This window comes from Parus major, chromosome 3, assembly GCF_001522545.3.
Source record: "Parus major isolate Abel chromosome 3, Parus_major1.1, whole genome shotgun sequence".
In the NCBI taxonomy this organism is placed as follows: domain Eukaryota; kingdom Metazoa; phylum Chordata; class Aves; order Passeriformes; family Paridae; genus Parus; species Parus major.
This window is the reverse complement of record NC_031770.1, coordinates 102,186,824-102,199,068: the sequence shown is the minus strand read 5'-3', so window position 1 is coordinate 102,199,068 and position 12,245 is coordinate 102,186,824. Positions and strand designations below refer to the sequence as shown.

At 40.7% G+C, this 12,245-nt stretch overlaps 1 protein-coding gene across 1 annotated transcript; it reads right to left on the bottom strand.

The window, feature by feature from the left end:
• Window positions 1–5,391: 5,391 nt before the first annotated feature.
• On the bottom strand, window positions 5,392–9,007 carry MSGN1 (mesogenin 1). The gene has a single exon (XM_015620393.1). The coding sequence runs from the start codon at window positions 6,774–6,776 to the stop codon at window positions 6,261–6,263; it is 516 nt and encodes a 171-aa protein (XP_015475879.1). The 5' UTR covers window positions 6,777–9,007; the 3' UTR covers window positions 5,392–6,260.
• Between the last annotated feature and the right edge of the window lie 3,238 nt (window positions 9,008–12,245).

Sequence of the window (12,245 nt, the reverse complement as noted above, 5' to 3'; positions counted from 1 at the left end):
AATCTTGTCCAAGACACCTTCATTTATTTTCATAAGCTTAGTCAACACTTTGAGATGCTTTATCTGTTGATGGGTTTCTAAGAGTTGCAGAAAAGCAACGTGATGTCCAGGTACACTGAGCACAGCTACACTTTGGCTCTACTCTTCAGCTCTTCCAACAGCTTTATTTAGTGCCATTTTAAAGGATGGGTTATGTAGAGAACCATCTTTTCTATTAACCTTTCTGATATGTGGGAAAATTCAAGGATGTTTCCCTCCATGGTTGGACAAGGATTTATATAAAGTTTCTTGTCAGATGTTCCAACAGCCTGTGAGACACAAAATCCATTTGAATATCAGTAAAATCTTTTAAAGACATGACAGTAGTACTCTCTACTTCAGAAGTGCCTGTTTATACTAGAATTCAGGAACTGCCTTCCTGGTTATATATATATATCTAAAAGAAAAAAAAAATCTTCAAGTGTTTTATCAACACCTCTTTGCCTTTTAAGTGGATATTTTATGACCACATGCTTTTCCCCTGGTATTTGGGATGTTATTTTTATATCCCTATTAACACAAGTTGAAAGCAGATCAATCTTCTTTGTTTATGCTTAACGTCTTCTGCAATTTCAACAGGTGAATGACAAAAGTGTAAGGGAAAAGAGAAGTCTGGTGTGATTTGTTTTTATAGGAAAATGGGAACAATAACAGAAATGTACTGAAGATAGTTATTTCCATTTCAAATAAATGTTGGTAAGTCACTGCTAATAAGTAACCTTATATCTGGTCACTGATAGGCAGAAATCTCATCTTTTCTATGGTCTATATTCAATGACAGCTAGTATTTTATAACTTTACTGTTATGTGACTTAAAGTAGCAACAACTTACTATTAATACTGAAAAACTAAGAAAACTGACATCTGGCATATTCCTTTGCTTTTTATTTTAAAGGCCAAAGTCTTTAGTAAACACTATGCACCTCAGTCCAGGGAAAAACATGTTGTGACAATGTTCTAATGATTTGGAAAGCTTAAGGAAATTCAAGTCTTGGCTTCTGCCACAAATCTGAGTTTTTAGCCACTTCCATATATTTTCTGCTTTTATTTGTGCCTGGGAATCCAAAAACACCTAAATAGTGTTACCTAGAATGCTGGAAGGATGTGTGCATGGAAAGAAATGCTTTAAAGCATAAATGAGTCTTTCTCCTTTATTATAACATCAAGTACTGGTAAGAGTGCAAGCCTAGACTGATGTTGGTGTACATACAGAACTAAAAAGTCAGGGGCTTGATTGGGGAAGGGGATTCAGCAGGACCCAGCTTCTATAGCTCATTAGAAACAGCTTTATTGGCATCTGTGAATTCTCTTTCCAGCTTCCTGCCTGTTAAAGGCAATAAGAAGATTTGTGGTTGCATGGCAGGTAAGCTGGGGAGCAAAAGTCAGTCAGACACTGGATTAGATACACCCTTAGAAGCTGGGGGTGTATCTCTGTTTTTGTGGAGTATTTTTTTAGGCAGAGCTGGAAGGATAGCTCTTGGCTTCCCTAGTCAGAAGGGATATGACAGCTCCCAGATAAGCAGCTCTCCCAAGGAGCTGGCTGAAGCCCATTTGCAGGAGGTTTTCTTTGTCCCAAGCACACCTATGTGCAGCCCAAATGTGTCACCATAAAACCTCTTGGCACCTACATGGTGCTCCTCAGCATAGAATTTCAAAGCGCTGTGTGTGTGCGAGCAGCCCCAGGCTCCCCTCTGCTTTGGGGGGTGGGGGGTGAATTCTGTGGATTACAGAGCTGGGGCTTGCCTTGGGAGCTTCTTCCATGTGTGAGCCTTAAACCACTGGGGAATATTCTTGTCCTCAAGAGGTGATTTGACCTCCTTGCTCTCCTCAAGGTCTATGTCTTGGTATTGCTGCTGCTGGCAGACAGCACTGCTGCATCCTTTGTACAGAGCAGGCAGAGAAGTTGCTCCTGGATTCACGTGGAAAGCCTGCCCTGCCGAGTGAGGCTGTGCATGCCTCCTGAATCCTGGGCTAACACCCTGCCTGCAAGGCCTCTTCCTTTGCATTGCTGTGCCTCATGCTAAATAGAGCAGTATCATATCCCTCCAGCTCAGAACAGCCTCTGGTCCCCATGGTAGAAAGTGAAACCCAGAGTCTATTCTCACACTGTTGGTACCAGCAACTGCTCCCTCCAGCAGCACCAACTGCCTGGCTCACAGCAGCAAAGGAGTTAACTGGTATAAAATCCATTATATCTAACTCTGCTCTGCCTTGCCTTTTTATTTCCTAATAGAAGAGTTAGGATGGATGTGGGGCTGCAATCCCGCTTTTCTCCGGCTTCTGAAAATTTTAGCATCCTGGTCCCCCCTCAGTAATTCACCCAGAGAGGAGGCAAGGACCCAACTCTGAGCATGAAGAACAGCTCAGGAAACAGCTGGTGGGGTCCAGTTGTCTCACGTGATTTGGTGCCACTTGCTCATTTCTCTTGCTCTCAGCCTGCTTCTGGGCTGTTTGTCTCTGGCTCAGTGAAAAGTGTGTATTTTAAAGCCTGGAAATGCTTGTTTAAAAGGCAATTTTAAAAGTACAAAAAATGTACTTATGTGCAGCAACTGATGGTAATCACCTCATTAGTAAACTGAGAGTGAAGGATTGGTAGTTCAACCGAATTTCCAGGCCTTTTGTATCTCAAGGCTTCTCCTGGGGTTCTAAAATCCATCTCAAATAATTAATTTCTGTAGAAGATCTTACAATGTACTTTATCCTTTTTCTCTTTAGCATTTGAGGACTGTTCTGCTGTCCTTTCATTTTTATGGTTGGTATCACTTAAGAAGTATGATTTCATGTACCTGAGAAGATTGAACACAGTAGAAAACTGCATTTTAGTGGTGATGGTTTCTTCTTTAGGATCCATGTTCTGCTCTCCAAGTTGGTAAGGAATTTTAATGACATGCTAACCTGCAAAAGGGTGAGCCCTTGGGGACAGAATTCCCCATTTAATTTGTGTAGGACTAACCCCAGTTCCCTCTCCTGTATCTTTTCAGCATGGTGAACAACTATCAGACAGAGTATTTAATTTTTCAGCTATGGCCTTTTAGCTATTTTAGATTTATTTCCATGTATATTTTTAACATACCTGTGTTGAGGGAAGATACTCTTATGTGAGATATGTTCTCTACTTCTGTGATTTGTGCAACTTTTTCAGACTGAGGTTCAAATTTTTGCCTCTTTTCTACAGATTGTGGTGTTGCTGTTAGAATTAAATACAGCTTTATGGACCTTACAGTTATGAGATCTAACTTTCAGGACTGTAAGTGGGGAACTTGATCTCTTTCATGTCACCTGGGTATCTTAAACTCCTGGGCCTAAAGGAAAAAGAGGAACCATAACTATTCAATTTTATTGAGAATAATAAAATCCAACATTCAACAGCAGTAGCTCTTGTACCATCTTGTACTGTAAAAACAATAATTCAGATTATTTTCTCTGGATCAGTGAAACATGTGTCAAGGGGAAGAATTACAAAAGGTGGGGCTTATGAAGATGTTTTATGTTAGGTAGAGCAAGAATTTATTTATTTCTGGAGGGGAGGAACAAACATGACAAATCCTGGCAAACCTTAGTCATGGGCAGGTACTAAACCTACTTCCTTCTATTCCCATACCAAAGTTGCTCCCATCCCACTACCCCTCACCCCTGGTAAAAGGAGAGATGCCCTGAAAGGGGATCAAACAAATCAAATGGTGCATGAGTACAACCTGTTCTAATAAACTGTCTCCATTGTGGCTGTGGGCTTTGGCCCTGCTGTGGCACAGGGAGTGATTTTCCCAGGGTCAGCTTCGATGCAGCCCTGTCCTGCTGGAGCCTGGAGCAACGGCCCCTGGAATGTTTGGGCCAGGGAGCAAACACAGCCAAGGTCTGGTTCACTGACACAAAAGCAGTACCATGTTCTTCTGAGACTCACAGCCTTGCCTCATAGCTTACCTAGAACTGTTGCTCCACCTTGGACTTGCAAGGAGACAGAGGAACTCCCTGGAGATGTAAAAAGCTACAGCTCAGCTAGTTCAGGGCCTTTACCTTCCTGTTTCACTGGAGTGGTGGGGACTGCTGACTGAGCCACTTCTCCAAGGTGCAGAGTACCTCCTCCTGGGACACTCAGCTTTGTGAGCAGCAGCTTTCTGAGGCCATTAGTTATCAGTCCCTGTTTGCAGATGGGTAAACTGAGGCAGCAATGCTGGATGACCAGCCAAGGTCATAAATAAAATTACAATGAAAGCAGATCCTTTTAACTCCTTGTTTCTCTGCTTTAACCATGACCTTACAGGCTCCCACAGCTGGAGAGCATAGTCTCTACCTGCAGTTTCAGGTGTGGAACATTTAAAGGACAAAGTTAAGTCTTCCCTCAACTAGACTTTTTGGTCTTTGAGAAAGAATGTGGATCAGGCCTTCACTCATGGTTCTGTGCAAGGTCCCATGGGTATCATGCAGTTTCAATCATTTGCAAAATAGAGCCAGATTGACCTTCTCTATGTGGCAAATCTGCTCAAATCTGGATCAGCTGCACAGATTTGTATTGAGGAGTGCTCTCCTGCCATCAGTGTTGCCACCTCACATCTCTAATTTGACAATTTTATATGGCTTAAAAAAATATTTTACTTATATTCTTGCTGAAATACTAAAGACTGTAACAAATTTAACATGGGTTAGTTACAAAGAGAAGCACATAGGATATGCTTAAATGTAGTTACATCTGAGCCAAAGTACCTGCATAAATTTGAGGGTAGTTGCTTTTTTGTGGTAGAGCTGGATTTCATTCTGATTGACCCAATATGCATATACAATGTGAGAAGAGCACTGAATCAGCTTAGGCTGATCCTTGGAAGAAAAAATGTACAAAGATAATTGTAATTCTTTCCAAACAAACAGAGAGAGGGAAAGAAAAAAAAAAAAAAAAAAAGAGAGAGAATGAAGTTTAGGTTTGTGCCTCTCTGTTACAGGCTTTATCCACAACCCTAAACCCTCAGGCCACACAGACTAGCTGATCTGTGGGGACAAAAACTTGTTACCTTCCAGCTGCTGTGCTCTCTATGCCTCACATCTCCCCCAGCAGAAAAAGCTAATATGACTTAATTAGTTCCCCACAAGTGGTGTTTGCTCCTCTCTGGCTTGTTTTACAGGCCAAGTCTTATGAATCAGTCAGGCAATGAGATTTACAAAGTAGTATGGACTTTTGGAGGTATGGTGCCCATCAGCTGAAAGTCAAAGTAATTAAAAATTAAAACTACGTACCCAGTTGTTTCTTTTTTTAAAAAAAATCTTCTGTGTGCGTTTGTTACAGGGCTGTGCCTGGCTCTAGGAAAGAGCTGCTCTGACAGCTTTTAATAAAATAACATGATTACCAGAGCCCTCCTAGTTTTCAGTACACATGGAGAACAGAACTTGACATCTTTGTGAAACCTGAATCAATTTATTTCATGTCAGAGAGCAGGATATTTCAATCAATGTTTAAGAAATTAGATGCAAAAATGTCTTCCATCATTTATCAGCATTGAAGGAGGTTTTTACACATTAAATATAGAAAAATTATATACGTCTGTATATATTAATAAGGAAGAGAGGACTTAACAGCCATTTATCTATACAAAATGTCAGTTTGCTTATATTTAATTTTCAATATTTAGCAGTCTTCACTAGATTTTACTTATCTATCAATCAGATTTATAATACAGGATACAGACTATGACACATTTATTTCTTTACATGCAAAGATGTTCTCACTATTACTTAGTTTCTTGATTTTTAGGTACAGTGGAAACATGGATAAATAGACAATACTTGAACTAAATACATGTTCTTCATCGTATGATTAAAGTGCCTACACTTAGTATTCTTATAAAGCTGTTGTCATTTTTTTAAAATTCAGTTTAACACCCATGGATTTACTATTGTCCTTATAAAACAAGCTCAGTCAGAACAGTGATATGTAAATCCTAGGAAGATGAGCTGGCTTTTTTTTTTAACTTTTGTATCAGACTACATTTAATATTTCTCAAAAACTTATTAAAACAAAAAAAAAAATAAAGGCAAAGAGCAAGACTTCTGTCTCGGGAGCCTGCAGCTCAGGTTTTCGGGTACTCCTACATCACCTTCAGGCATTGTGTCCCAGGTCCAGCGGCGGCTCCCTCCTGTCGCAGCAGGCCCCACCGCTCAGGCGAGGAAGGAATTTTGCCGGGTTTTGGTTTGTAAAGAGCCTGAGGGTGCCGGGGCAGGCGCTGCCGAGGGCTCTACACCCGCTTGACGCTGTTGAGGAGCTCGGTCAGTTCGCTGATGTACTTGATGGTGTACTTCAGGGTCTGTATTTTGGTGAGGGGCTGGCCCCGCTGGCTGTAGATGGGGGGCAGGTAATTGCGCAGCGTGTGGAGCGCGTCGGCCAAGGTCCTCATCCGCAGCTTCTCCCTCTCGCTGGCCTTCCTCCTGCGCTGGGCCGACATCCGCACCTTGGTGCCCTTGGGCAGCCGGGCCTGCCCGGGGCTGGGCAGGTAGGCGGCGGGGAACTCCAGCAGGCCGTAGGCCGCCAGGCCGCTGCCGCCGCTGCCGAACGGGGGCTCGGCCGCCGCCGGACAGGGCGACGAGGAGTAGGACTCGAAGGAGGGCGTCGGGGACAGGCTGTGCGGGGGAGAGATGGGGTGCATCTCAAAAGGCCCAGCGGAGCTCTTCCAGTCCCAGGATGACAAGCAGGCGGAGTGCTCCGAACCCAAAGCATCTTCCATGTTTATCAACGTCTCCTGCAGTTTGTCCATGCTGGAGGAGCGCTCGGGAGAAGCGATGCCCTCTGCCCACCAGCAAAGGCTGGAGCCGCCGGCTGCCGAGACCTTTTTATGATGGAGGGAGGAAAGTGACAGAGTGGGAACACGGGCTTGGTGCGAGGAGTTCAAAGGAGCGCCAGAAGTGCTAAGATAGAAAATGAACTCCTGATGTGCTAGTTTCTTCTCAGTGATAATTATCAACCTTCAGCTAAAAAGCCTTTAAGCTAACAGGCAACAGCAAGAAGGGGAGAAAAAAAGATTATCTTCTTGCAACTAAACCGATTAAGGCTGCGCATCTACATTGGGCGTTGTGCTGAGGGGAAAAGTGGTGAGAGAGGAAAAAGAAAATTAGCCATTTTACAAAACCATTTACAGATCTTGACTTTATTCCTGGCTAACACAAACCCTAAACTTAAGCCATTGAGCCCTGATTTCAGGGTAGCTGAAGGTGATGGCACTACAGCAGTCAATATGTGAGCCGTGCTGACTGCTGCTAGGGCAGTCTCTTATCTGCATGTTAATTGTGAAAGTCAGAGATGGCTTGTCTGGATCTGTGTGTGTTATGGCTCTCTGTGCATTTCTCCACTCGTGAGAAACCAATCACTTTGGTTTTCAATATGAGAAAGGAGGAAAGAACTGCAATGCATTGCCCTGCAGGTCGTAGCTTTATGTGCTATTTTATTTTAATACATGACTGGGAAATTAAAAAGGAAATCTGTAATTGTAAATAAGGTCAAAGTCCCATTAAAAAAAATAGTAAAATGTAATTGAAAAGAAAGGTCTAGGAAGCAAAATATACAGTGTATGAACTTTGAGTCCAAACAAATGTTTTCCATGGAAATTTAATTCAAAGTAATATACAGGTTATAAAAGTGTTAGAGAAGACTGGAACCTACTTCTGTACAATTTTCTACCTCTACAAATCTGTTCTTTTGGCAAAAAAGCCCTTTTCCAGCCCCAGTTCAATGCAACAATGGTTATGTGTTACACAGTTCATAAGTTATAAATTAATATCATTAATAACAAGCACTTTTCAGATCTAGGCTTCAGTACAGCTTACAGTGATGATTAATGTTCTCTATTACTCTGGGGAAATGGATAAGTAGAGGCAAGGAGGAACTTTCCCCAAATCACACAGCAAAGCATTAGGAGAGCCAGGAAAACTATCCAAAACTCCTGAGTTCTGCAGCTGTTAAGCAGCTTGGCTGCCAGCCATGACTTTGTGTTGGCACATAATGGAAGCAAAATGTAATATGTAAAGAGAAGAAGGGAAGAAAGAGTGTCAACCTGGAGGAAAAAATAAAAGTAGGATTTATTTTAGAGTTTCCTTCTGTGTGATGATCTCTCTATGCTCCATAATCCACTCCAAAGGCAGGGAGGGAATGCCTCAGAATGGCACACAGCCAAAACATGCTGAGGTTTTCTGGAACATGCCACTTCTTTCTATGAAATCCTCACTACAACCACACAGGAAAACAAAAAACAATCCAGTACTCAGCAGTCACTGGGAAGGCTTTTGTGAGTTTTTATGCGTTGGGTATCAAAATGTTAGGAGGCATCTTATGGAACACTTACTGGTTTTATGCTGAGATTGATAAGTATCAAAAAATGAAGGATTTTTGCAGTTCAACCAGGGCTGAGGAACTTTGACTATCATGACATCTACCACACGCAAGAACTCAGGGCATAGCTCCTACAGACAGGACTGCTTTGTGTTTCATGGTTACCTCATCATATTCTGACCTCTTTTCTGGTCCTTCTTTAAGGAAAATGAGATTAAACAATCTTAAGAAGCAGAGATGCTAAAACTGCTAAAAAGCTAAAATTAAGACAAGATGACAGGTATTTTCTGTGACTTCAGTAATCTGAATGGTTTCATTGAGTACCAGGACAATGGTCACAATGTCACAAGATAGATGCAAGATCTAATTTTGCATAAATAAGGAACTGGTTCTGTCCCACTCTTTACTTTGTCCTCCCTGTATTTGTGTTTATAGTGTCTTTTCCATTTGATAGGGCCTTTGCTCTTATTTAATGTCTTTCTTATTTTTTTTTCTTTTTTCTGTTAACACAACAATTAAAAGACTACAAATACAAAAATATAAGGAGGGGGAGGTGGAAGAGGAGGCATTTTGTTACAGTGTGAAAAGGAAAATAAGCTTTCCAAAATATGGATGTGTATACATATATATAGACATGTATGTATACATGTACATAATAAATGCATAAGCAATATATAAATATATTAAAAATACATAGTGAGCACATATATAGCCTGTTCTGTACAACAGTTTTCATTTTTAAATCAAATAGTAATTTAATGCAGTCAAATTTAGAACCAAAAACTTCCACAAGTCACTTGTTTCCTGACTATAAATAATGTATCTCACCAGTTGATCTATGGGTAAAACATAGAAAGTGTTGCTCAGACACCATGGGGTGAAATGATTTTGTGCATGTCCGAGATGTTGTACAGATTTTTTGCTGTGGATGAGAGATAAACACATTCTGATTCAGTCTCTGTGTTCTTATATATTGGGATTCAGATGGGATTAGGCAGGGAAGAGGAATGCAAATTATAGCAATAACTGTATCTTTTCTTATGTCTTATGAGTAAATGTTTAGAGCAGCCAAGGCATCATATGAAAGTATGTAGAGGATTACTCTGGTTGCATGGAAAATCAGTGGATCTTGTAAGTTTATGCTTTTGGGAACTGTTACACCAGCAAGAAAAAATTGCAGGCTTTTCTGTATTAAAAGATAATATGGGGCTAGTGCCTTGCATCTGTTGTGCATCCTTTTCATGACCACTGTACTCCCTGAACTGTTTTAGCTTGGACACACCGATTTATGTCCTAAAACCTCCCTGACTGTGGTCCAGGAGAGGCCACCGAGGGCACAGGGGTGAGCAAAGGGTTTCCCCAGACTAAAGCAGGCATTGCCACAACACATCTTCAGAGCCAAAGGGACTGTGCCCTGTTTGCTCTGCTGCTGGAGATGCAGACAGAGGTTCTGTTTGGAAAATTAACCACCCATTTCTGGCTACAGCCCCCAGGTTCCCTAAACAGACTCAAATGATGCGTGCCTCAGTTTTGGGTGAATTGGGAAGCTGGATGACACCTCACACCTCACCTCCTGGTGTGATCCACAGCCTGTGTAAGTCAGCAGTCTCGTGGTATGTAGCTGTTCTTGGATCAATTAGTTTTGGACAATGTTATATTTGCACTCACAAGAATAAGAATTCTCACTTAAGAAATTATCTTGCAAAGTGCAGAAAATTATAATATACAAAATTCAATGGGAATGGTAGAACAGTTCTCAGTGTTAATTATAACTCTTCAAAAAAGTATCATACAGGAGAAGGCAAGGCTACAGGCTGGATACCACTTTTATTTTTCTAAAACCTATGACAATTGGATACTCTTAATAAAGTGCTAAGAAAATCTAGTATTTCAGGTGGCCTCTTCCCAAACAGTAAATTCAAAGAAAAAGAAAAAAAAAAAATTAAAAAAAGTTTTGCAATCGCTATTTTATTCTGCCTACTGCAAATTTTAGGAATTTCCTTTTTGTCCATTATTAATGTCAAAACATTGAAGGAAACTGAAATACCAGGCTAACACCAATGAAATGTGAACTGACAAAAAATGATAAGACATTTTCTTCTTGACTGGTAGTTTGGATTTTCATTTCAATAAACTATTCTGCTGTACAAAGGCTAACATCTCAATTTTCATCTCCTTTAAAATGAAATGTTCCCTGCTCATATTTTTAAATTTATCACAGGAACATGGATCCATGGAAGGAATAAAAATTTTTACATTTAAAAAACTCTAACCACCCTTGGCATAGAAAATTTCAAGAGCTTCAGGTTTTAAATTTAAAAGAAGTCCAGATAATACGGCATGGATTGTGTATGGTAAAAAAATAATTTTTTGTGTACAGTAATTTACACTTGATATAATTTTTCTTTTCTATGTTAGAATGTATTTCCACCATACTGTGATTTTGGTAGGAGAAACAGTGAGTAAAAAATTATAGTGGCTGGGAAGAATTCAGGCTGAAACTGAGTACACATGGATAAATGTGTTTAAATAACATTAATCTCATCCCAGTCAGCCTTACAATCAGGATACAAGTCTAGGCTTATTTTTCACAAGAAGCAGATCATACTAACATCCTTGTAGAGTACTTAGATGATACAGTCTCATCTTTCAGTTCGTAATGTGAAAATAAAAAAAAAAAAATACATCTCCCAAAAGCTTTTAAAGTCACTTCACCTCCTCTTTTACAAATGGTTCCCCAAGTAGTGGGGGAACGCCACCCTCTCGCTGTGGAGGTGTCTGTGGCCATCCTGCAGGAATCACCACATATAAGATGTAGGGCAAGCAGCTGCAGGTCTCACTGACTTCAGCAGACGCAGCAGGTGTTCAACACTTCTGAAAAGCAGTGCTGAACACCTCTGTTTACACCCAAGCTGGCAATAAAGGAAGGAAAGGATCCACCACATTTGTTAGCCAGACTCACATTAGCCACCAGACAATGCTTCTCTTCTTTCTAAGGCTTTGCCTCAGTTTGAATAGAATAATTATTTTTTTTTTAGAATTTTTAGACCTTGAAACTTCCTTCCTACTTGTGGAAGAAGGTTTAATCTGGGTCCAACCTCAACTGAAACAAATAAGACTTATAAATAAGCAAGTCGGTCAACAAATCCATATATATGGGGGTTTTTTTGAGGTCAGTATGCCAAAGAATGCATAGCCACTTAAAATTCCCAGGAAGAAAGAAGGCAGTAAGAGAACAAGGACCAGTTCTTAGTCCTGCTCTATAAGAGGGAGCCCAAAATCCTTACCATACTCAATGAAAATAATGTGTAAATTGGATATCTAATTGCTATTAGACAATTACACCATCTTTGCTCAAGCAAACCTGTGGCTAGCACAAGAGAAAATGTTATTATTTGATAGTAAGACCAGAAATAGTCTAGTTCTAATGCTGTTAAAATATCTTGCCATAAACATTTAAAACTTTTAATGTTGTCATGGGCACAGCTCCCAAGATATCCAGGCTGACCCTGCTCATGGAGGAGAAACAGTCAAATGCGTATCACTGATTTCTCCAGGGCTTTGCATAGTGAACAAGCATCTCTCTGCTGTTGGGCTGGCAGGATCAGGACTTATCTATTTGCTTTACATCCTCAAATGTGAGTATTTGATCCTCCAAATAGTGTCAGTCTCCAGCGACTGACAAGTAACATCAGCTCCGCAATTCATTTAAAACATCTGATCTCCAAGCAACTGGCTTCCCAGATGAAAAGCCCTACGTGTGGAATTTACACCTACCCACCTTTTAAGTAGAGACTTTATTACCTAGTGGTTTTCAGCTGATATTTAGGAATGTCTTTTTAATACCCCTGTTAACAGAAGTTGAAAGGAGGTTTGACTATGTGGTTGGTCTTTAATGTCC

What these genes read in the sequence shown, in the direction of transcription:
- MSGN1 (XM_015620393.1), bottom strand. Translation starts at nt 6,776, where the DNA reads ATGGACAAACTGCAGGAGACGTTGATAAACATGGAAGATGCTTTGGGT.